At 42.4% G+C, this 24,662-nt stretch overlaps 2 protein-coding genes across 2 annotated transcripts in view; one reads left to right on the top strand and one right to left on the bottom strand.

The window, feature by feature from the left end:
• The window catches only part of LOC309805384 (uncharacterized protein), a gene marked incomplete at its 5' end in the record, with an annotated part of 252,890 nt that extends 229,084 nt beyond the window's left edge, over positions 1 to 23,806 (bottom strand). The window contains 3 exons of the mRNA XM_082623303.1: positions 12,190 to 12,381; positions 22,383 to 23,701; positions 23,752 to 23,806. Of these exons, the coding sequence (XP_082479429.1) occupies positions 22,920 to 23,701; positions 23,752 to 23,806 (837 nt within the window). The 3' untranslated portion in view covers positions 12,190 to 12,381; positions 22,383 to 22,919. The remainder of the gene's footprint in view (positions 1 to 12,189; positions 12,382 to 22,382; positions 23,702 to 23,751) is intronic.
• Positions 23,599 to 24,662, top strand: part of MAN2A1 (mannosidase alpha class 2A member 1) — a 159,126-nt gene continuing 158,062 nt past the window's right edge. Inside the window, exon 1 of the mRNA XM_082622811.1 lies at positions 23,599 to 24,070. Coding sequence (XP_082478937.1) covers positions 23,936 to 24,070 — 135 coding nt within the window. The 5' untranslated portion in view covers positions 23,599 to 23,935. The remainder of the gene's footprint in view (positions 24,071 to 24,662) is intronic.

Genomic DNA, 24,662 nt, shown 5'->3' with positions numbered 1-24,662 from the left:
GTGCATGTTTTGCAAACATCACTCAGTAGTGATGGTTTTATTTGCCCTATCTTAACTGAATCTTAGATCACTTAATATTTAGCACTAAAAACCACCATGATGTCTGGTTTTCATGAGATTAAACACTGTGTCAGGTTGCTAAGTTCTATATTTTTAACAGTCTGGTTTGCCTGCTTTCTACAGAATGGTGCCACTGGCAAATAGCCAAACAAGCACAGCTTGGTACCTTCATCCAATTGGCCAGTGGAAAACTGCATTCTGAGGTGCTTATGTAGCAAGCCTGCTTCCCGTAGTAGCTTCTACTTTATGGTTTGACCAAGTCATCTCCTTCCTTTCCTAGGTAATAAAGTGCCATTTTTGTACCAGCTTGAGTATGGCTGGGCTGTTGTCTAAGCTATGAGAGTGCACTGAGCAAAGAATGGCTGTTTCCAAAGAGACATCTGTCAGATGCAGAGGGAGCTTGCATTGCTCTAGGGTGCTGACTTTGTGCTCATCATTTTCCAGGCTGTCTGATTGGCTTTCCTCTAAAAGCAAGAAACAGAAGTGTTGGCTGCCAAAGATGGTTTGAATCCTTGTCTGGCAGCTGCCAAAGTCAAAGAGGGAGGAAAAGAGATGGCAAATAACATTTATTGAGCACCTCCTGTGTTACCAGACACTGCTTAACTCATTCAATACGCATGAAGTGACATCAAACATGAAGGAATCCAGGGGCCCAAACAATGTGTTCAGGACTCTGTCTCCATCTCCCAGTTCTGCTTTACCTTGCCTGACTGTTCTCACATAGGTTCTTTTCATTCGGTAGCAAGATGACACCAGCGGCTCCATTCTCACATCCTCCTGTCTTAGCAAGCCCATGGATGGAAGACTTAGCCTTCCCATGTGTGTACAGCAAGCCCAAGGAAGATTCAGAGTGGGGCATGCTCCATATGTCACATGTTCATGACTGAACCAATTTCCCACCCCCCTACCCAAGCATTGTGAGCATGTGCAGGAGTCAGGGTGGCATAGTGGTGGATAGTCCCAGTGTGAAGTGGGGGGAAGTTTCCTTAAAAAGCCAAAAGAAGAGGGTGGCAACCCTTGCTAGAGAGAGGAAAACTCTCTCTGTCCAAATGGCTACCCCAGTCCAATGCAATGAGGTACTGAAGAATACTGTTGGTTTGAGTTGTCAATTTGAATGTTTTCTCTAGAAGAATGGAATCAAGAACGCAATAGGGAAAGTTAAGGGCAGTTTATCAAACCTCAATGGACATATATATTAACATACATTTATCAGACAAGCTGCAAAAATCTGTCCTTTTTCGTCTTTTGATGACTCTCATGCAGAAATGGCAGTTAGCTTTCTCTTGGATACGTCTACAGTCATCTAGATTTAAAGGCATATGGTCTATCTTGGATCATTTACAGATTGCAAGATGGCTCTGAAGCCAAACTTGCTGCTTATTTCATGCCCTGCACATTTAATTACTGCTTGATGTGAATGAAGCGTTTTACCCGAAGATATGCGCTGCTGAAATTTTAGCTGGGTTGAGTCATAAAACAGTTTTCAACAGATTGAGGCAATCTTAGAGGGAAGTTTGTGAAGAAAGTTGGCTTGAACTATCTGACTGTAAGTCATAAATGTTTTGAGTCAGTCTGAATATTGCTGGATAAGATGACAAATACAAGTGTTCCTAGTTTAGTGCTTTTCTGGAAAATTCTAAAAACCAAAATTCTTCTATTGGGCCTAATCACTAGTGGTAAACGGTTAATCATTATAGGAATTAGTTCTGAAAGAGAGATAGGGCATTTTCCCTAGTCACTTGTTTCTTTTTTGGAAACTAATTCTCTGCAGCACAGGTTTTCTTAGTTCCACTCTCTGGCTTAGCTTCCATGTCTTCATGTCAGTTAAACCATTCCTCTAGCTGGTCATCTCAGGTGGTACTAGCCTGGGACAGGGAAGAAGCAATAACCGGGGAGCCTATACAGCTTGGTAGTCAAGCAAATAAATAGAGTTTGTGAGTTTCAGTTGTTCTATCTCATGGGTTGCTCTACCAATTTCTAATTATGTAAATGTAGGAAAATAGCTAGGCTTATGATGAGGATTGAGTAAAATAATGCTATTGAACTGCCCAGCAGGGTACCTGGCACATGCCCTTCATCTAAAATGGCTGCCATGTTGTTGTTATCATGCCAAGGCTGCTCTCCAAGCACATTCTTCATATTGGAGCACTTGGTGGGGGGCATAGCTACTAGCCACTTCTGGCTCCTGCATACCTGCTCTGAACTACCCTCTGCTTTTTCTTTCTCTACTGCCCTCCCTTTGTGTCAAGTAATTCGGAAAACGCAAAAAAAAAAATTTTCTTTCTTTTTAATTCAAGCTCTGATCCTAAGAAACAGAATAGAGAAAATACTTTTATTGACTTCTTTAAACTTCTCCAAAGCACGGCATGCTCTCTTTCCCTTATGAGTCTTCACACAGGCTGCTCCTTCGATCAGAACACTCTTCCTCTCGTATTTGTTTCTTAAGCTTCCTCAAAGTCAAGGCCTTAGTTTAGACTCCTCTCTCCTCCAGAGAGTCTTAACTGACCCCTAACCCCACATATTCTAGGTTTTCTATGTCTCCTAGTATGTTAGACCTTCCCTATCACTGCAGTGCTCATTCTGGTGACTGGCTCAGACAGAGACTGTGAGTTCCAGGAAGGGCAGAGATCATGTCTGCCTCACCAATCGGTATGGATCATTGTACCCTTGGCACCTAGCACAGTGCCTGGCCAAGAGCAGGCACTCAATACATGTTCTTCCTTGGAAATACACGTCAGTGCCTTTTCTAGAAGTGACTCAAGGATCATTTACTCTTTTGTATCTCCTCAGTTATGTGTCTCCTGGAGCACTGCTGCTATCATGGTGGAAATGTCCCATAGCTGTGCTGACTAGCAGAGTGGACACTAGCCACGTGCCGCTATTGAGCATTTGAAATGTGGCTAGTGCAACTGGGGAACTTACATTAATTTATTTTGAATTTAATTTTAATAGCCAATGTGCTATCATATCAGCCAGCACAGTCCAAGAGCCTGAGGTTTAAAAGTTTGTTTCCAGGAGCTATAACTCTAAAAACTGTCACTTTTTGAGGGGATAAAATTGTCATAAAATTCAGAAGTTTGGCAGTAACACTCAAGTTTAGTTAATGTTTGGAACCAACTTCCCAAAGAAAACACACATTGTGTCACTTTTTGGGCTATGCGGAGCATCTCAATTTTAGGCAAAGGAGTGCAGTGCTTGGGTTAGCAGTCCTGCTCTGATACCCTCTGCTGTGTTGCCCTGAGCAAGTCACTTAACATCTCTGTGTCTCAGTTTCCTTACCTAGAAAATGGAGCTAACAGTTTCTACCTCAAATTGTGTTAAATGAGAATGTGTGTGTGTGTGTGTGTGTGTGTGTGTGAGAGAGAGAGAGAGAGAGAGAGAGAGAGAGAGAGAGAGAGCGAGAACAGTCCCTGGCACATTACATTGTATGTTCTCAAAAATGCTAATTACCATGGTTAATTATTTCATTCTTCTATGTTTCTAAATCAACATGGCATTTGGATATATATGTGTGCATATATACACACACCCCTAACAGATCCACTAAACCTGCTTCATAAGTTTTGATCAGGCAGAACAAGAATGTGAGTGTAAAGTACTATGAGAAAGTTAGATGATAGGTATAATAGAATGTTATACGGGATCATTATTAGGGAAGATAACTCATTTTAGAAAGGTAAAGTACCTTGAAATGTCATTTTAAAAGAGCAACAGTATTTGAAGTAGGGATTAGAATTTCTGCTTGCAGGAAGGCTTTCAGCAAACATTTCTATTTTCCTTCTCCATTTTTGTCACCTGTCCAGGTTGCCCTTTTGCCGTCCTCTCAATAGGCAAAATGTTCAGGGGATGGCTGCCTTGTGCCATGCACCAAGGGGACTGAAATGAGCTGATGCAATGAGTCTAACATCCACCCTTTGAGTCTTACTATTCAAATTAACATGCTATACAATGTTTGTGTATCCTCTGTGGCCCCTTAGCTCCATTAGAAAACTGTGTGAGCAAGGGCAGGAGACAGGGAGATGCTTCCTGGAATCAGTAGCTGATTTGCAAGCCTGAGGAGTTTGCATGAAAGGCAACAGTAAAAGTCAGTCATCAGCCCTGATATTTATAGTGAGAGGAGGAAAGAAAGGAGAGAAAACCATGAAATGTTATTAGGAAGTCAGGGAAATAGAGAGAGCTACTCAGTATAACTCATACCTTACTACCTGTTCTTCATTTAAAAAAAAATTTTTTTAATGTATGATATATATGTGGAGTCTTTTTTAAGAAACAGAAAGAGGAAACCTCCTGCCTCTGATCAATGGTATATGATAAGTTATTATATTCTTTTGATACAAAAAACTGAAATGAACTAACCACAAATGCAGGAAGATGAGGTCTAAAAAGCAATACAAAGTTTCCTTTATTTCCCTTGCTTTTTTTATGTTAGAAACTGGGGAATCATGCTGAATTTCAAATAATCTGCCAGGTCCCAATACCAAACCATTGCATGCTTTGCAAATTGAGATGCATTTTACAAAACATTTTATAAAATACATGTCATATAGTGAGAAAACAGATGAAAAAGTAATTCTCACATGATATTAGAAGACTATCTAGTGGCTTGCAAATAAGGAAGCATTCATTTTATTGTCAATACAAATAAACACATAGCAATAATAGTCTCAGATGCTTTTAAAACAGTTGGAACTACTGAAATGGCACAGAATTAGGGAGTTTTAACATGCCCTGATGAACTGTCACTATTTTAAGTGCAGAATTATCTGGACTCATCGCTTGTTTTTGTATCTTTGATTTATTATTATCCTGGAGAGATTAGACCATGGTGTTTGGAATTCTAAATGACTCTCCACACTAGGAAATTATTCCCTTATACTACCTAGCAAATAGAAAGCAGGTAAGCATTTTGGGGGAAAATATGCTCAAATATACAGTAAAGTGAAAAACATATAGGTACCCTGTCTTTAAATGTCTTCTTGGGTCTTTGAAAAGCGTTCATTTTAGCACAAAACTGCTCCTTGGATTAGAATTAGGACCCTTTGGGAAGGCTTATAAAAGCATTCACCTTTGGGAGGCTACTGGGTTTCCAGGGTGATGAGTAAACCAAACCAGAAGTAATCACAGAATGTTAGGGTCTGAAGTTAGAGAAGCTCTGTCCACCCCTTATTTTGCATGTGAGAAAACTGGAATCCCAGAGGTTGACGGCCTTGCTCAGGCCACACATGTCAGGGGTAAGGCTGTTTCTATTAGAATGGCACCTCCTGACCTCATCTAGTTGCTCCTTTGACCACAGCATGCTCCCTGGAATTCTACAGTACCCAACACCTCCTCCAATGCCTGGCACGTAGTAGACTCACAATAAATGTGTATTGACTAACTGAATGGCCTGAGAACCTTAATAATTAAAAACATCATTTTAACTTACTTAAAAACACTGAACAAATCTGCTTCTCAGAGAGGCTAGCCAATTGCAACAAGACCTTTATGAACAAGAAGGGGGCTGCTGAATAATATAAACAGGAGGAAAGAATTCAACTATAGCCTGTAGTAACAAGGTGAAACACCCCATGACGATGAGGGGCTAGAAAAGCTGGTGACCTGTGACTATACCAGAAGCACTAAGGCATCCTTGGCTATGATGGAGAAAAACATAGTATGAGATTCCTTCGCTTTCTGCTGCTATTCAAACAGCAGGCATATGTTCAGTATGGTTCTTGTAGAGAAAACAGGGTGAAATTTTGACATCAAAAGGTCTTGAGATAACCATAGTAATGAGAATGACCACTGGAGGAAGAGCATCCCTCTTTTATACTGAGGTAGAATATAGCTATTTTGAGCATTTTTATTCAAAAAAATGGAAATTTTGCTTAATTTCCATTTATCCTGTTCTAAGTCTACCAACTCTGAAAAGCAGAGGCATGATTGATCTTAAAATGTCAATCTCTTACCTAAAGAGAGGAAGAAAAGATTTATTTAAAGAATAAAATGTCACAGGGATTCTTAGGAGAAAAGCTCCTGGGTTTGGATTTTCTTTGGCAGCCAGGATTCCAAATGAGTAATTTTCCCCCTCCATACATTTTGTTGTAGCTTCTCAGATAGTTATCAGTGCAGATGTCCAGACTGGCAAATGCTTCCATGTCTTAGGGTCCTTTTTGTCAGTTAATCTACCTGGATGCTGACTTTCAGGAAAGACTTCTTGGTACTGAAAGAAAAACTCCTCAGGTCCTTGGGGGCCTGATAAAATTCTACTCCTGGATACACTCATCCCAGTGATAATGCATCCACTAGGCTGGGGTTGGGGATGAAGGAGCTGGGATTTAATACCTTTGGTTTAGTCCTAGGGGATCAGGGAGGCAAGTGAAACCCAGTTTGGAGAGCTCACCTGACTACAGTTTAAAGTATGAATGGGTACAGAAAATGTGAATGGATTCATCAGAGAGCCTGAAGAATTCTCAGTGTCTGTATGCAGTCTTCACATTGAAGGTTTAATGTACACATTATGCTATAGTTCCAGCATCTACAACAGTGCCTGCCTGGCACATGATAGGCATTTGATGATTATTTGTTAAAACATTTCAGTGTTAAAATTAGAGGAAATCTCCCACTAGATGCAGACAGAAATTTATATTATTTATGAAAATTTATCCATTTTTATGACCTTTTCAGGTAAAAAAAAAACAAAACAAAAATGAGTTTAAAGACACCTTGGGTTTTATCTAAATTGGCCTCTTGTTTCAGAAAGAATCTTACTCAAATCACCCTAGATTAATGAATTCTACTTCTAAAGACATTTAGATGGAGAATGGCTATATATAAAGTCCAGTGACTGGCACCTTGGCTTTCTTTGTGTGAGGATAAATAATTCCTGCTCTTCAGGTATTCTGTATTTTCCAGATGGTGGGCAAGATTAATGGTGCCTGTTGCCATTGCTCTGAACTAGCTGGAAAGACCTCTAGTTATTCTGACAACCTGGAAAACTAGGTCTCTCTTCTCATCCTTGCAGTCACTACAGAGGATCAAAAGGCAGAGAGGAGAACCACTGTCATTGAAGAAAACCAAACTAAAGAAGAGTCAATCTAAAGAGAGGAATGTATGGTCTGCTCTCACTCTTAGGGATCCTGAGGAATGAGTCAGTCTCTCCAAGGACCACCAGGCTGCCAGAACCAAAAAACTTTCATATGTCCTCTTAAGGATGGGGAGGGACAGAGGGCATAGGTGAGAACACAGCTGCAGCTGGCTATACTGAAACCTTTGGGAGAGCATGGCCCCAAGAAAGAGAAAAAAGGAAAGGGGGCCTGCAATGGCCTGACTATTTCATTTTCAACAAAATTTATGTTTTGAAATCCTAACCCCCCGAAGTTGAAGGTATAGGAGGTAGGGCCTTTGGAAGGTGCTTGGGTCACGAGGGTAGAGCCCTTATGCATGGGATTAGTGCTCTTATGAAAGAGACTCCACAGAGCTCCCTAGCCCCTTTGGCCACTTATAGAGACTCAGTGAGAAGCCTGCATCCTGGAAGAGGGCCCTCGCCTGACCGTGCTGGCACCCTGATCTCAGATTTCCAACTTCCAAATTTGTGAGAAATAGATTTCTGCTGTTTGTCATCTACCTAGTCTATATTTTTACAGAAGCCTGAAATGACTAGGACAGGGACAAACTAACAATGTTCCTAGTTAATTCTCTAAAAAATAAATCTACCAGGAAATTACCTATTCCTGATTTCCAGATAATGCAAAGTTCATTTATGTATTTATTCATTCAATAAATAGAGCAGCTCAGACCAATGCTATGGATTGGCTTGGTAAATATGTCTGCTTCTTGACAGAGAATCAAGCAAGAAACTTACATATGATTTTGGACTATTCTAATAATTTCTGTAGGTTACATAGTTACATGTGTATGGTTAAATATACCAAGGATAAAGGGAATATTCTCAAAATAAATCACCCTTCAAAAATTATTTAAAAGGTTTGGAAGATCATAACTTGAAGAGATGGCTTGGCATGAAGTCAGGGTCCGAATGTACCAGAACTGCTATATCTTAGCAGATTTACTCCCTCAGGGGCAACATAATCTATATTAAACTTAAAATGCACAGGCCTAAAAAAAAAAAAAAAAAAAAAAATGCACAGGCCTTTGGCTCCCCAGTGGCTGTAGGGTAGTACTCTAATTTATTTGGAATCTGCCAAGGAAACAGTTTACCCTTTCATTTATGTCTCATTTTATGTTTTTGAATTTTTAATAAGTCATTGATTTTTGTTGACCATTTTTCTATGGCACATGGAGAAAAGTAAATTGAGTGTTTTAGAATTTTCTCTCTAAATGCCTTCCATAAAATGTAATGATAGTGCTTTTCCTTTGTATAGTTTTTGTGTCAATGACTCATCACAGGAACAGAAAAGTTCCCACCAGTTCCTTACTTGGTATCTATAAGGCTCTAAGTGAAGACATGGGTTTTATCCACAAACTGCTATAGTCAGATTGTTGCCGAAATATGAATTAATTACTGCAGAACCAATGTACTGCTGTCACCAGGAACCAGAGAGTTAAATCCAGGATCCAAGGTGATACCTACAAGCAAAAGTGGTGGGGACTTGTATCTGAATCATGGTGGGGTACTAAGGTTTAAGAGGGAAGGTGCAATAGAGAAAACCTCACCACAGCACATGGTTGTTTCTCCTTAGGAGAGCCTTGTGGCTTGTTGTGCCTGTCAAGTCAGTTAATGTGCCTGTAAATTTCCTCTGGCAGAAAACACATCACAGCAGCAGCAGCACCAGAAAACGATACAACCAAACTGTGGAAGACTGAAAGCCCAGCGCTTTCAAGGGTGATCAGAATGCAACAGAGTAAAAAAAATACAAGGCATTGAAAATAAACAAAGGCTAGGAAGAAATGAGATCACTTTCTAAGAAAAAAGGATTTATCATTTATAGGCCAAAAGAAATGCTTCTCCCACAGTCATTTTTTATATATTATTTGGCAGTCTCAGTTCAAGGTCAAAAATATTAGAGGGCAAAAGGAATATGACTCAATATTTAAGATTTGTCATGACTGGCTTTGTAATTGCATAAATATTAAATATGTAGAAATAATTGTAAGCACATTATCTCCACATCTCCACACGTTGCTTTAATTTTTAATGTAATCTTTTTCCTGAGCTGGCTGTGGGTCTGTGATTTGCATAGCTAGAATGATCCGGTGCCATCAATTTAGTAATGAAGTTACTCATTGAACAGAAGAGGCTTCTAAAAGATTATACAAAGCTGCAGGAAAGGAGACTGTAGAAATGAAATTTTATGTTTCAGATAAATGGGAAGTTTATTTTAGAGCACATTTTCCCATTATAAATTTAATATGGCTACTTTACAATAAATTTGGAAAACAAAAAAGAGGGGAGAAAAGCACCTATATTTTCATCATCCTAACTTAGTGTTTTATATTCTGGTCTTTTTATACTTATGCATATATATTTTTAACACAGATGTAATCATAGTTCTGTGTGTGTATATGTGTGTATAGTTTTGCAACCAGATTTTTTCTCTTATTAATATGGTTTTCATAACTATAACTTTTATGACTATGAAATAATGATAATAAAGGGGTCTATAATTAGACTCACCCACAAAATTTCTGTTGGCTAGCATTAGCAGAGTACTTAAGCACCTGACACTGGGGCCTGATGAATCAAATACCAGCTCTGCTACCTAACTGTGTGGATTTGGACAGATTAGTAAAGGCTATGCCTCAGTTTCCTCATCTATAAAATGGGCATACTAATAGTGCTTCTATTAGCGTGTTCTAGTGAGAGTTAAATGAAATAATCCATGGAAAGCACATAGGCTGGCTCTTTCATACAGTGAGTACTAAGACTAAGTGTTATTAAAAACAAAAAAGTCAAATACATTATACTGGGTTAAAAAAATAAGTTTGAGTTTTACAAAACTGAGTTTCCTGAGACATTGCCATCATCCCCAAAATCCCCATGTGCATTTTTCCAGTAACAACTCCCCACCTCCACCACTAATCAGACTTTGATGGTTAACACTTCCTTGTTCTGCTTCATACTTTAACATCTAAGTATGCTTCCCTAAAAGTATAGCTTCATTTTGCCTGTTATTGAACTTGATATAAATGTAATCTCTCTCTCTCTCTCTCTCTCACACACACACACACACACACACACACACACACAATATCACTGTATTTAGGAAGCATACAATCCAAGGCTTGGTTATGTTGTGATGAAAAAAAGCTTTGGACAGGGAGCCAGAGAACTTGGCTTCTAGTCTGGTCTCTGTGAGATCTTGGGCAAATCTTTTTACTTCTCTGGGGCCTCCATGTAAGATGCTTGGATGTGCTGTGTCTTTGAAGCTTTAGAGTACTAAATTGTTAAGCCCTTCCTATGTGAGTATTGTGTTGGCATATGAGAAATCAGAGTAAAAAAGAATCCAGAGAAAGGCCTGGGGCTTGCTGGAAATAAGCCTCCTCTTCTGAAAATTCATGCCAATAATAGTGTCAGCAAACAAAAGGCTATAGAAAAATGAAAGTAATGATCCCACATCATAAATAATTTTCTCATCTCGATATGTGTACATTTAGATATATTATTGGCCTTAACATGCATAGGGAACATTTTTCCCAGGATAAATCGTAGCCATTAAGAGTTGCACGTTAGGAGTTTGGAGTTCAAATAAATAATCATATCATATAGGTTTTCCTGGACAGAGTCAGTTTTGAACATTTTAACCCATTCTCTCTGTAGAAGTATTTGTATTTCTCCAAATACTGCCTGGGCTAAGCACTGCAGATTGGCTCACCCAATGTCCATTCTACCATCCTCTTATGGCGGCATTCGTAATACAGAGACTGGAAGCTTAAAACATGTCCTAGACTCCTTTGCACCTAGAGCTATGGATATGAATTAGGTCTGCCAGTTAGGTATACTTGTGCAAGATTTAGAAAACATAAGAGAAGTTGAGGCAACCTTCTGACCACTTCTGACAGTATTTCTCTTATAATAAAGGTCATGGAAACAGTTTTCTAGAGCAATGTTCCATAGTTTATTACTCAGCCTCCTGGAAGACAATAAGCAGTTGTGGCAGCTATGAGAGCAGTAGCTTTTTGACTCCACCTTCTATCACAGGGTTATGTTTCTGAACCCAGTGTTCCAGTCATCCTCAGCAATAATAGCTCCACTGATAGGTCAACTCTGTATTATGCTGGAATCGTTCATTCTACAGGCCTAGTCTGTTAACGCACTTCTCCAATCCTGACATGGATTTTTGAAAGTACCCTCTATTAAATACCTTCCTGCTTAAAATACTTATTTTTCTTTGCACTGAATCCTACGGATACACATCCTAGATATTATTTTGGAAAATCTATTCACCGTAACACAAAATGCAAAGTATTATAACTCTATAGAATGCTATAGCAAATAGAGGAGGGGTTTTGAAACCAGAAAAAACAAGCTAGTTTAGTAGTTATGTATCCTTAAGCAAGTTATTTAACCTCTTTGTATCTAAGTTCAAAAAATATATATATACACACACACACACACACATATATATATGAAATAGATATCAGTATACTAACCTTGTAGAGCTGTGAGAATTAAATGAGGCAACACAAGCAAAGTATCTATGTACTTAGTATCTAGCATTGAATGGTCACTCATTAAATAGAGTTCATTTCTTTCTGTCCCCATATGGGATGTCCTTTGGTGACTAAGGTGATTAGCAAAATAATTTTGGGGGAAATTCTCCTTAAAGGACTTTAAAAAGACCTCGTAGGAACACAAAGATTTGGCGCTGATTCACAAAGACAAGAGGAATATCTTTAAACTCAGCTCAAGAGCAAACAGACTTCTACTATGAGTACTACCAATTCATCCCAACTGGTGGCTCAGGGCCCAGATAATTTGTTAATTATCTCAACAAATATTTATTAAGCCTCAACATTTCTAGATACTACTTTACTCATTAAGATACAGTGGTAAATAAAAAGGTCCCTGACTTCCGGGAGCTTGCACTCTACTGGGAGAGACAGACATAAAATAAGTCAGTATATAATTTAAAATAATGAGAAGGATTATGAAAAAAGGTATTCTTCCTTTAGCTCTCTTTCCCTTACCTTCTCAGAAGTTTCTTATGTTACTTGACTCATCCCATCTCTCAGCTTCCTTTCATGGGAGGGAAGGCATAGGTTGGTGGAGATTATGCCAATAATGTCAAGATTCTCTTAGGTAGGTGAGTAGTTTCAGGATATGTGAAGAGTCTGGGGCCTGTTACTGTTTCATGGATGCCAGCAGAAAATAGATGATGCCTGGATTAGAGACAAAGGAGCATGTCAAAGCAGCATTAGCACGATGCTGACACTTGTTTCTTATGCCCCCAAAATCCCATGGGGTCTAAGGGGAGGGGTCCAGGTGGCTGCCACGTACTCGGTGGTTTTCTGTCACAGCCAAGGAATATTGAACTCGGAGAATTTACTGCTTTTATAGTGTTTGGTAAGCAATCCTACTCTTTGGGAGGAAGCTATTACTTGGTTGCTCAAGGTTGCTTGCTGCAAATCCAACCCTGAGAAATGACCCAAGTAAAGAGTAGTCTGGGCTCTGCATCCTTGGCATACCCAGAAATAATGTACAGAGATGCTCAGGACCCTTGGCAGATTGCTTTTCCCAACAGGTAGAGGGTTTTGTGCAATCATAACTACAAAATTTTCTAAGGTCTTAGAAGTTAGAACTTTGTTTCTACTACCTTCGAACCTTTCACCCTAGATGTGATATATTTAGGCAATTGAAGACCTCAGACAGATTACAGAAGAAGTTGATAGGGGAAGAGATAGATTTTCCAGTTATTACCAAATATAACCTGAGGCTTCTGTATGGATATACAGCCTCTCATCTCCAGAAGCATGGTGCTAGACCTCACACCTAGAAACCTCACCCCAGGCTCTTTTCCTATTCAAGCTATCATTGAGTGCTCATTTTAACAAACCTCTACTGCAAACATATATTTATGTGGGAGGGAAAAGGGCAGAATATGATATGTTCTCAGCCCTGAGCTCTCCTTGTATGGCCACTGCTCTTGAATCCTGGTAGAAAGGGTCATCCATGGGTCATCCTCAGAGTCCACTTTCCTTGCGCTTTCAAGCCAGGGAAAGAAAATTGTAGACTTGCTCCATAATAAATCAATGTTGTCCAATTTATCTATGTGGACTCCACTCTCCACTTCCAATGGTAGCAATTTCAAATGTTCTCTACCCTATTCACCCCTTCATGGAACCCATTTTTCCATTTCCCAGAGAAAATGGAAGGCAACTGGGGAATGCTCTCCCAACATGTCATTTGTTACCTCTTAATTCCTACAGCAAATGCTGAAATAGCTATCATTGTCTCAATGGGATACATTAGAAAATAGAGTTTTGGAGATTTTATGTAACTCTCCCAAAATGACAAAGGCTTTGTGTCCTGGAGAAGGAATCAGAAGAAATCTTTATGACATGGGACCTTACTCATGTAGGCTTTAGAAATGGGAAAATAAATAAAACTTCCCTGTTTTTTTGTTTTTTTGTTTTTTTAGTGTTCCTGTAAGAGGCTCTAGCCTCCTAAGCCACAGAAATGTATGCACTACAGAGAATGTTTTCTTTCACTTTTCCTAGATACATTTCTCATACTATAAATATTAGATCTGTAGTTGCTTGTTTTCCTAATGACAGAGCTAACTGCTATGATCCAAAGGGTTAATAAAACCTCTCTTATCTTCCCCAAAGCAAAAAATTATATCCTGGGAAAGGCACCTAGGTTAGTTCTGAAGGTGCTGGGGAGACTGGAGTGTTATCTTTCTAGTTATTTAAATTTCAACTAGGAATGAAGACATTCCTAGGCCCTGGAGTTTGAAGACATCTGGAGTAAGGAGGAGACCCTTCCAGGAGAGGAGGGGCACAGCTGCCTCCTTTATCTTTATAAGTAGAGAAAAATCATTTTCCCTTGTCCTTTGTCTACAGAGTATCTGGCCCCTCATTTAAGGAAATTTCCATTCTTTTTCATCACTTCGTCGTCCCAGGGGTAAGGCCTGGGGCAAACTGGGAGAGGGGAGCATGAAGTTCTTACTTACTGTGGGATAATAAGAAATTTGCCTCTGATTTAGAACACCTCATGTGCTCATTCAGGATAAAATGAATAAAGATGGATATTAAAAACCCACTACCAGACAATTCAGAGGAGGGATAAGAACCACAAATATTTCTAGACCATGAGATAAGTAGCTATAAAAAATACCTGACAATATTTGAAGAGATAGAGAGAAAGTGTTTGAGTTTCCTTATGTGGAATGAGTAGGAGAGTGCTGGTGGACAAGGCAGCTGAAGGACATTCTAAACATAAAAACTTATACCAAGGATTTGAGGTACATCTTTGTTCAAGTTTTTATAAAACTGACACTTTCTTCAAGGTAGTACTCTACTTCTGTTTGTCACAAATCTGTCATATTAATTTTATTAGAATAGGACAGTCTACTGCCATCTTCCAGAAAATAGTTCTAATAACTATACAAACTGACAATATCAGCAATATGTGTGGCACTTCTTGGAGATGTTCCATGTGCAGTCTGTACAACCGTACATAGCAGCCCTGTCTGCCTAGCCCATTAGAGAGAGGTAAGTTATTCAACATAACTGGAGTGAAGATTGTGTGTGAAAGGGTGATAGGAGATAAGCCTGGATAGAAAGGCAGAGGTCAGACTCCCAGGTATATAACCCAAAAAACCCCAAAACGCTGATTTGAAAAGATACATGCACCCCAATGTTCATAGCAGCATTATTTACAATAGCCAAGGTATGGAAGCAACCTAAGTGGTCATCAACAGATGAATGGATAAAGAAGATGTGGTACATATATACAATGGAAAACTACTCAACCATGAAAAAGAACGAAATTTTGTCATTTGCAGAAACATGGATGGACTTGGAGGGCATTATGCTAAGTGAAATAAGTCAGACAGAGAAATTACTGTATGATATCATTCATATGTGGAACCTAAAGAATACAACATACTAGTGAATAAAACATAAAAGAAGCAGACACAGATATAGAGAACAAATTAATGGTTATCGGGGGAGGGGCAACATGGGATGGGAGAGTGGGAGGTACAAACTATTGGGTGTAAGATAGGCTCAAGGATGTATTGTACAACACAACAAATATAGCCAATATTTTGTAATAACTATAAATGGAAAGTAACCTTTAAAAATCATATTTTTTTAAATTAAAAATAAAAAGGCAGAGGTCAGAACTTGAAGGAACTTAGGGTACATACTAATGTGATTAGTATCAAATGGGAAGGTGTGGGAAACTACTGAAGGATTTTTAGGCAATTGGGAAAGTTGTGACAGTTGGACAAGATAGTCAGGAGACCTGGTAAGAGATAGACCAGAAGATAATGGGAGCGCCATGATAGAAAAGGATAGGGAGGAGGCTGCTTTGGTCTCAAGGAAGGGAGTGTCTTCCTTTCCAGAGTGATTCTCTATACCAAGCTATTGGTCCCCATCACTGTATCTTCTTCTCTACTACCTTGATATATTACTGAACTCTTCTTTTTCCTGTGTCTTCAATCTCTCTCCACTTACTTCATCCCTACAGCCTTTAGCTGCCCCAATATATCAAATACTTGCTTCTGCTCACCCCTACTTTTTCACATGAGTATTTTCCCCTGAATTATACTGGCTTAATTCACTCTTCAGATTGGGAAAATCCTACCCTTCTAAGTAACAAGTGGCTGAGCAGCCCCTAAGCAACAGTGCAGTGGCTAACAGAGCCACAAGGATCACAACAAAAGCTTCTAGGTTGGTTTGCCACACTTTGAGAGATTCAGCCTAATATTAAGGTGACCACAGGCTCAACTGGATTTAGACAATTTATTGCTTGCACAGCAAAAACAATACCAGGATGGTGTCACCTCCCCACATCTCTAGTCCCACTGAAGGACACTGAACTGGAGGGACCCAGTGACAGAGACAGGAGTGATGATTGATCTACTACTGAGAAGCCATCTCAACTATAGCCAGGCAGTTTCTAGACTTACACAGAAGCTTGCAGCTGTATTTGAAGGAAGATGGAGTTAGATGGAAAGTCCTAGGCTCAGCTGAAATGAGGGAGATGGATGAGAAATGGTTTTATGGCAGCTCCGCACAAGAAGCTTATCTCTGCCTGGTCGAGAAGGAATTGCAGGGTATTCCAGGAGGACTCTGGTCAGACTTGCCTGACTGGCCTACATAAAGCCATGTAAAGCCATGTGGTAGCAGAGCTGTCTCTCAGTAACTCCATCCCTGACCTTTCATGTATCCAAGAAAGAATTATTTTCAGGAATTCAGGCCACCCATTAGATTGCCTAATTAACTCTACTGATTAACTCCAAGGGCTTGAACCAAACAGTTTCTATTCGTCTTAGGCTACCTCAGATGAGAGTGACCATGACTCTGACTCCTAGCAGGATGATCAGACCCATTTGAAGGCTAAATTGCAAACAGGCTCCCAACCAGAGCCAAGCCAGCTAAGTACATCTCAGGTACCACAGACCTTAGAGAGCCACCCAGCTTTCTCTCTAAGGTAGGAGATGTATCGCTCCACCTGTCCTGATTTATTAATATCAGTGCAGCAACAGGTGCTGGCATTTGAATATATTTTACCTTCATTGGCCAGCAGGAGGTCCAGAGAAATGTGATTGTCTATAACCACTTAAATTAGAGAGTTCAGACTGGTTTTTGTTAGGCAAATATAGGCCTGATGTCCACATTAGAGGTAGTACCCTATTGGGGGCATAAACTGTATTAGGAGTGTTTAGTATCATTTATTGCAGCGAGTCAACTTTGTGTTCCTTGTGATGGACAAACCCCTTGGTTAAACCTAAATTATTCCTGCAAAGCAGCCTGCAGTGCTTTTGAGGAGAACAATCTGGCTGTCACAGCCAATCAGCCTAGCCTTTACAGCAAGAACTGCTCCAGGTAAACTAGATTCTGCTAATAGGTTTATAGTGACTTCAGCAACAGCATTTTGCTGACATGGGGGTCAAGGTTTGACTTTTCAGTGTCCAAAGGAACATCTGTTAAGTATTTGGCAGTAGGGTCAGGAGGGAGTGATAGATACAGCAATCAGTCAAATTCAGAGCATGAGCAATGGTCTGGGGAAAGCATAGAAGAGAATTTTTTTTTTTTTAAGCTGGTAAATAGAGAACACATGGGACTGAATAATCTCAGGCTAGGTGGAACCATAGTAACGTCCAGAAAATTAATCTTGTTCTGTCATCGTGGGTGGAAGTCATCCATCTGAAAGGTCAACAGTCCTGAGTTTAAGATCTAAGGACTAAGGATCTATGTCCTAAGATCTAAGGATCTAGGATCTAAGTTAAGAATGGGTATTCAGCTACCAAAGCATGCTGAGATACCAGGCCAGGTGTCCTACAGGTAAGAGCCAAGACAGGTTAATGAGTCTTCCCCTGACTCGACTTCCTGGGGTGTAGGGTGTTCCTTTTCCACCAACTAGTTGTACTGTTGCTTTCCTTCCTAGCCACATGATTGGTAGACTGGTGTCTGCAGCACTCACTTCACTATTTTTTCCAATCCTATAATTTCTAACCAGCACCATTTGCTTGGATTTCTCTCTTAGCGGCTTTTTCCTTGTATAGCTTGTACCATCCTAGAACTTATCCCACCCCTGAGGTGTGGGCCTTGCTAGGACCACTTCAGAGTTGTCATGTCACACTCCTGATTATTATCTGATGCCCTCTAGTTCAAACAAATCTTATTAAGGTGTATAAAATACTTGCTGTTTCCTGCTTATCATATTCAATCAGCATACTGTTGTCATTATAAACAACCAAAACGAACCTGTGTGGTGTTTTGTGGAATGTCAAGATGATCAATATTTCTGTAGGCTATATTGAGGAGAATTGATGTGTCCCTGAGGCAATACTGTGGAGGTATACTTGTAATAGGGAAGAACAAATACAACTCCACATTTAACCTGTTTCTTTTACTTTAATCTTTGTATTCTATTGCTTTTGCTACAAGTTAAGAATGTTGCCTACAGCCTGAAATATACAGGATAGCCCATTCTCAAGGCTCTGATCTTTAAGGGTATAACACTTTTCCATTCACATAGAGATAAAAAGTTGCAAAACAGAGAATAACATTTCTTGGGGGTTTACAGGAACATTGTGACCTGACCTACCTGGACAGTTGTAAGAACAAAGGATTCTGACACCAAGAAGTTTGCAACAACTAACCACACCCCCCCTCCCCTTTTAGTATAAAAGAAGCCTGAATTCTAATGAGAAAGATGGTTCTTTGGGACACCAGTCTACCATCTTCTCAGTCTGCGGGCTTTCCAAATAAAGTTGCTATTCCTTGCTCCAATAACTTGTCTCTTGATTTATTGGCCTGTTGAGCGGTAAGCAGTTCGAGCCAGGACGCAGTAACATACTGTTGGCCCTGTTAGGTAAAAGCCAGCTGCTTCTGGTGGTATTTATGAGTAAGTATAGAGAAGACAGCATTATCCATGTCAATAGCTTTATACCAAGTGCCAGGTGCTGTGTTGATTTGTTTCAGTAAAAACACTGCACCTGGGGACAGTGGCCACGATTAGAATTACCGCCTGGTTAAGTTTATAATAGTCCACAGTCATTTTTCAAGATCCACTTCTGCACTGGCCAAACTGGTGAGTTAAATGAGAATGTGATGGGTATCACCACCCCTGCTTTTTTTCAAGCCTTTAATGATGACATTGTAACAGGGAAGAACAAATGTGACTCCACATTTGATCTGTGTCTTTTACTTTAACATTTGTATTCTACTGTTTTTGCTACAAGTTAATTACTTAAGGGATGTTGCCTACAGCTTAAAGTATGCATAAGGGCCCATCTCTGGGAACCCAGACTCCCATGCCAGAACTTAAGCTTAAATACCTTTGTTTAGCTCACAGGAAACATCCTGACCAGGCCCACCTGTAAATGCCTGCAGCAAAGAAGAAATTAACACATCCCCTCCAGAGTCTGCTGAAACCCAGAAATATTTGCAAAAACTTATCAGCTTTTTTTACTTTACCTCCTCACCTCCTCCTCTTTGCTCTATAAAAGAAACTAGCATCCAAACCCAGGCAAGATAGTTCACTGGGACACCAGTCCACCATCTTCTTGGTCTGCTGGCTTTCTGAGTAAAGTCACTATTCCTTGTCCCAACATACCGTCTCTTGATTCATTGGCCTGTCATGCGGCGAGCAGCATGAGCTTGGACCCAGTAACAACATTAATTGCTTTACTATTTTGGAAGAGAGTGAGATTTCTAGGCGCATCCACTTAGCTCTTCCTACTATAATGGACTTCATCCTATGGATAAGCCAAAATGGGGATATGATCAGTTCTAGAACTGAGAAAATAATCACACAGTTGGTGTGTGGATCAAGTGACCTAACAACCAACTGTGAGCTGGATATGAGCTAAGACTTCATCTATCTACTGACCAAGATAAACTCCAGCTTTGGTTGAAGCGTCACAGTGGTGTTTTGAGTCCCTAGGAATTAGCATCAGTTCAGATCTGATGTCTAGAAAACCTCAAAAGATCTCCATATATCCTTTTCTCCAATGTACTGCCACTCTAGTATATAGCCACACATTTTTGGGGGACAAGGTTGTGGGAACATTTACAACGTGTACTGTGGCAGTGGTGCAAGGTAATTCCTAAAGAGTACACAGACTCTCCTTCAACCAAGGGGTTCTGGATCTGTGAATTGATATAGGTCTAAAAACTGAGTGAGAGTCCACTGTGGTGACTCAGCTCAGATACTGGCTACCTGATTTAGAGCTTTTCTTGTTAATAAATATCAAGTAGTACTCTATTAGGTTGCCTATCTATTTTTTTCCTAGGGCATCTCTGTGGGCCAAGGCACTCTGATTGCCTGTACACACCTGTTGCCCTTTCATAAGGCAGATGTACCCACATTACCTTTGGTGGTCTGTGCTATTTTGGGATCCTGTCATCCCCATTGTTATCAATGAGTGCACCTCAGTAGTGGCATCCTCTATAGTCATACATGGCCTACAGAGGGAAACATCCACAGAGATTTTCAAAGATGCATGTCTTCCTGTCACTAATGTATTTCTCAATTCTTCATTGAAGGAGCATCTTCTGGGCCTTTGCATGGAACACAGCTGAGGGATGTGCATGCAGATTACATATTATAAGTCCAGTGTAACATTTCCATAAACTTTTGGATTCCCTGTTCCACATCATGTCAGGGAAGCTCTGGCATTTCAACCTCACAAACTCTAGGCAACTGATGAGTCCAAGTTTCCATCAGCCAACCAAGTAAGCTCTAGCTGCATGAGCTAGACCCACCTCTAGCTGCATGAGCTAACACATATAATAAACACCATAACAATAAATTTGGCTCAGTATAGTATTACATTCCATCCTCCATGGTCTAACACCCTCAGAATCCACTCCCACACGTTCTCCAGGTTTCTGCCTATATATTATCAAAGTCTTGTAGTTACTTTGGTGTGTAAGTTACTACTTCCTCCATCATAGTGTGCACCTATACCCCAGGAGCATGCTGAAATTTGATCCTAGTTGTGAGTACACTGTAGTAGAGGGTGATTACTGTGGGTTTTGAGGATAATGTGAATTTCCTCTCAAGGCATCTGCCCCAGGTGAGTTTTCAAGCAGAGGAAGCCTACCTCTTCAGAAACTGGAGGGCGACCTATTTCCACTAGTAAGAGAGGCTCAGAGTGACTTGGGGGTTCAAGACTGTCAGTTTCATCTGGGTCTAACCCACTCCAAGTTTTGGGATCCTATTATTTTACAGCACCCTAACTTTTACATGAGAAACTTGCACATCCATGAATTCAACAGAAGTTGTAATTCAGTAACGTGAAAATTAAAATTTTGTGTTTTGATTTTCAGCAATATCATTTTGTTGCTACAATCAATAAGAGCTTCCTTTAGAATTGTATGGAGTCTGTCTCTCTGGTTCTCATACCATAACTTGGAACTGTGCTTGTCATTTCTCTTTTTAAGCATTCAAAGTGGGGATGGGGGTGGTGGTGGTGGGATGAATTGGGAGATTGGGATTGACATATATACACTAACATGTATAAAATAGATAACTAATAAGAACCTGCTGTATAAAAAAATAAACTACAATTCAAAAAAAAAAGTACTAGGGATGTGATGTACAACATGATGATGATAGTTTATACTGCTGTATAATATACAGGAAAATTGTTAAGAGAGCAGGTCCTAAAAGTGATCACTGTAAGAAAAAACTTTTTTTCTTTTTATTGTATCTATATGAGGTGATGGATGAGAACTAAACTTATTGTGGTAATCATTTTATAATATATGTAAAGCAAACCATCATGCTGTATACCTTAAACTTATTCAGTGGTGTATGTCAATTATTTCTCAATAAAACTGTAAAAACTTAAAAAAAAAAAAAGCATTCAAAGGAACTCAAAAGAATACATCTCACACCACATTCCTTATAGTTACCTTACGCCGTAACAGTCCAGTGTAGCTGCCACTTGGGGCTCCAAGGAACTTGGTAGTTCACCACAATCAGCCACAGATGACTGGTTAACTGGGATGCCCCGTGTACTATGAATTATTAGCATCTTAATTCACTTTGGCAAGGAACTCAGCACTGAGCTCAAGCCCAAAGGCCCAATCAAACCAAACTCCTAATCCTATCTTTGCAGGTCTATCTCTTGGGACTACAGATAAAGTTTAATAAAAAGAATTATTAACTATAACAGGGTTTTGGAGTAACGAGAGATTCACTAGTAAGAGAACCCTAGAGAATATAGAAAGAGCAGCTTTAAGGAGCTAACCTTATAACTAACCCTTGGACTAGGAGATAGAGTTCTCAAAGAAGAGCTCCCCCAGCCCTTCCCAGGGCTAAGATCCAAAAATTACTGGAGAGGACACAGCCTGGCTCACTGAATGGCAGAGAAATCACTGTGGTGCCACACCTTGTGAAAAATCGGCCCTCTGGAACTGGCTACAGACCTTGCCTCCAGGGTGCCCAGAAAGCTATTCACAAGGTAGTGTCTATCTTTAGCCCGCCTACTACGAAATCACTAGAGTTGGCGACGTGGGAAGAAACCGCTGGCCCCTGAGCAGCATAGCTCGGCCCTGGAGAAAGCCAGGTATGCTGCAAGAGCCTGCCTACCAATGCACCGAAACCAGGTAGTAAAATACTTTTCTTCCTGTAATGTCTCTTCAGCATCCTCTACGGACAAAGCTTCAGCCCCTGTTGGCAAAGGAAAACTTACTTTAAAAGGCCCAGATCCATTTTCACAGTGCAGTCAAAAAGGGTGAATTTGGAGTTGAGGCAATAAATCAATAACCAGGACAAGCAGGCTCCCCTCACAGATTTTTGTAGCCAGACGTCTACACCTGTCTGGAGAGTCCTTCGGCAGGCTCCTTTCCCTCAGGTTTCTCCAGACGTCACCAAAAGCCGCGGAGGAAAAGATGAGTCTGAACAGAATTCGCAGCCCCCTTCTCCTCACCGAGTTTCCGTCCAAGGCACCCCAGGTCTGGGACCTCAAGGACAGGAAACCTGGGCAGTGAAAAGGAAGTGGGGAGAAAGCGCAGCAGAACTGGGCTGCTGGCGCCCCAGGGTCTCTCAGGGCCTCAACTTGAGCAATACTGCCTCCCAGGCCACAAAAGCAGTCTGAGGTCTTCCCACCGCGGGGGGCTCCGGGAGGCCGACGCGGGGCGGGCCCTGCGAGCGGCGCGTTGTGATTGGGCGCCTGGGAGCCCGCCCCCTCATCACGGAGCGTCGGGAGGAGGCGGGGCCCGTCGCCTGCTCAGCTCCCGGGCTGCCGGCGCCTATTGACCCAGCGGCCACTGCACCGCTGCTGTCTCCTGCTCGTGGCGGGCGGTGCAGGAGCGCCGAGTGGCGCTGGAGAACCGGCGTTTCCTTTCGCAGCTGCCGCCGCCATCTCCGCATTTGCCGGGCGGGCGGGAGGGAGGGAGGGGACTCGCGGCTGCAGCTGGAGCGCGCTTCTCTCCGGGAAAGGTCCTCTCCTTGCTCTCCTTTTCCTCCTCCGCGCGCCGCCGCCGCCCGCCCCCTGCGCCCTCCGAGCGCAGCCCGGGTCCGAAAGCTGAGCGAAAAGGGCGGTGGGGAGCGGGAGGCGCCGGCGGGCGGACGCGCGCTCGGAGGAAACTCCTGCCGGACCCGTGCGTCCCCGCGCCCGGGGTGCACCCCGGCCCGGCCTCAGCGGCGGCGGCGGCAGCAGGAAGGGGCTCAGTCGGGGGAGGCGGGGGCGGTGCCACGGGGGCGGGCCCGACTGTCCCGGCGCTAAGTTGTGGGGCCCGGCTCCTCCCACCCTGATTTCTTTCCCCACGGCTCCTTGGACCCATTTCCGCGCTGCCGACCCTAGAGCCGCCGAGCCCGCACATCCTGGGTGAAGAGGACACGCCTGCCGTGGTCGAGAAAACTTTTCCTGCCGACTTGGTCGGGGCGACGGTGGCAGGAAGTCCAGACAGCGACCTTTCCTCCGCCTGCCCCGCGCGCCCTGCCGGGTGCCGGCGCTGAACTCGAGATCTAGTTTGAGCGGGCCCCTTCCGGGCTGCAGGCGAGTCCCGCCTCAGGAGGGACGCCCGGCCCCAGGGAGGGCGGTGGGCCAGGGCGAAGGCCAAGGGCGCGTGGTGGCGCCGGAGATAAGGTGCGGAGCGCCGCCCGGACCCGCATCCGCAGCGGAGAGCGCGGAGAGCACAAGCACGGGAGCAGGGAGCCTCCGGCGGCCGCTTCCAGGAGTCCACAGTCCGCCTCTTCCTGCGGGTGAGGACAGTGCCCTGGCCCCGAGTCTATCGAGGAAAAATGAAGTTAAGCCGCCAGTTCACCGTGTTTGGCAGCGCTATCTTTTGTGTGGTGATCTTTTCGCTCTACCTGATGCTGGACCGGGGTCACTTAGACTACCCCAAGAGCCCGCGCCGCGAGGGCTCCTTTCCCCAGGTAAGGACCAAGGAAGTGGGGACACGGGGCTCCGAGAGGGTAGGGGTGGGGGCCCGTAGTTACCCGCTGCTCCGCGACCTCTCCCTCCCGCCGAGGCTCCGCGCTCCGGCAGGGCGAGGCCAAACTGGAGGAGGCTTGGATCCTCCTCCAGCCTGGGCTCCGCAGCCACCTCATCCCGGGCGCGCGGAGTTAACAAAGTACCAGGCGGCGTGCGGTGGCCGGATCGCGCTCAGGGGAAGTGGCCGTGTTCCCGCACTTCGCACCCGGGCCTGTTGCGGTGGTCACCTGCTGGCCAGTGAACCGGCGCGGCGGGAGGCGCTCCCTCGCCGGCGCAGCGCCCCCTGACAGCTGTTGGTGAGCCCCTAGGCCCACACAGGGTTAAGCTGCACTGACCCCCTGCGCGCACCCAGTAGCGGGAATGGATCAAACAAACCCCATCTGGGTGTTACATTTATTTATTTATTTTAACTGCACTGTCGCTTGAGGGAAAAAAGTTTATTCCGTGTTGCAGACCTCTAAGGTATGAATCTGTGGGGTTGATTTTAGTGTCGTCATTCTTCAGCTATTACATGGGGTTTGTTTGGAGCAGATG

The sequence above is a fragment of the Mesoplodon mirus genome (assembly GCF_964341445.2).
Source record: "Mesoplodon mirus genome assembly, chromosome: 5".
NCBI lineage: Eukaryota > Metazoa > Chordata > Mammalia > Artiodactyla > Ziphiidae > Mesoplodon > Mesoplodon mirus.
This window is presented reverse-complemented; position numbering and strand designations above follow the sequence as displayed.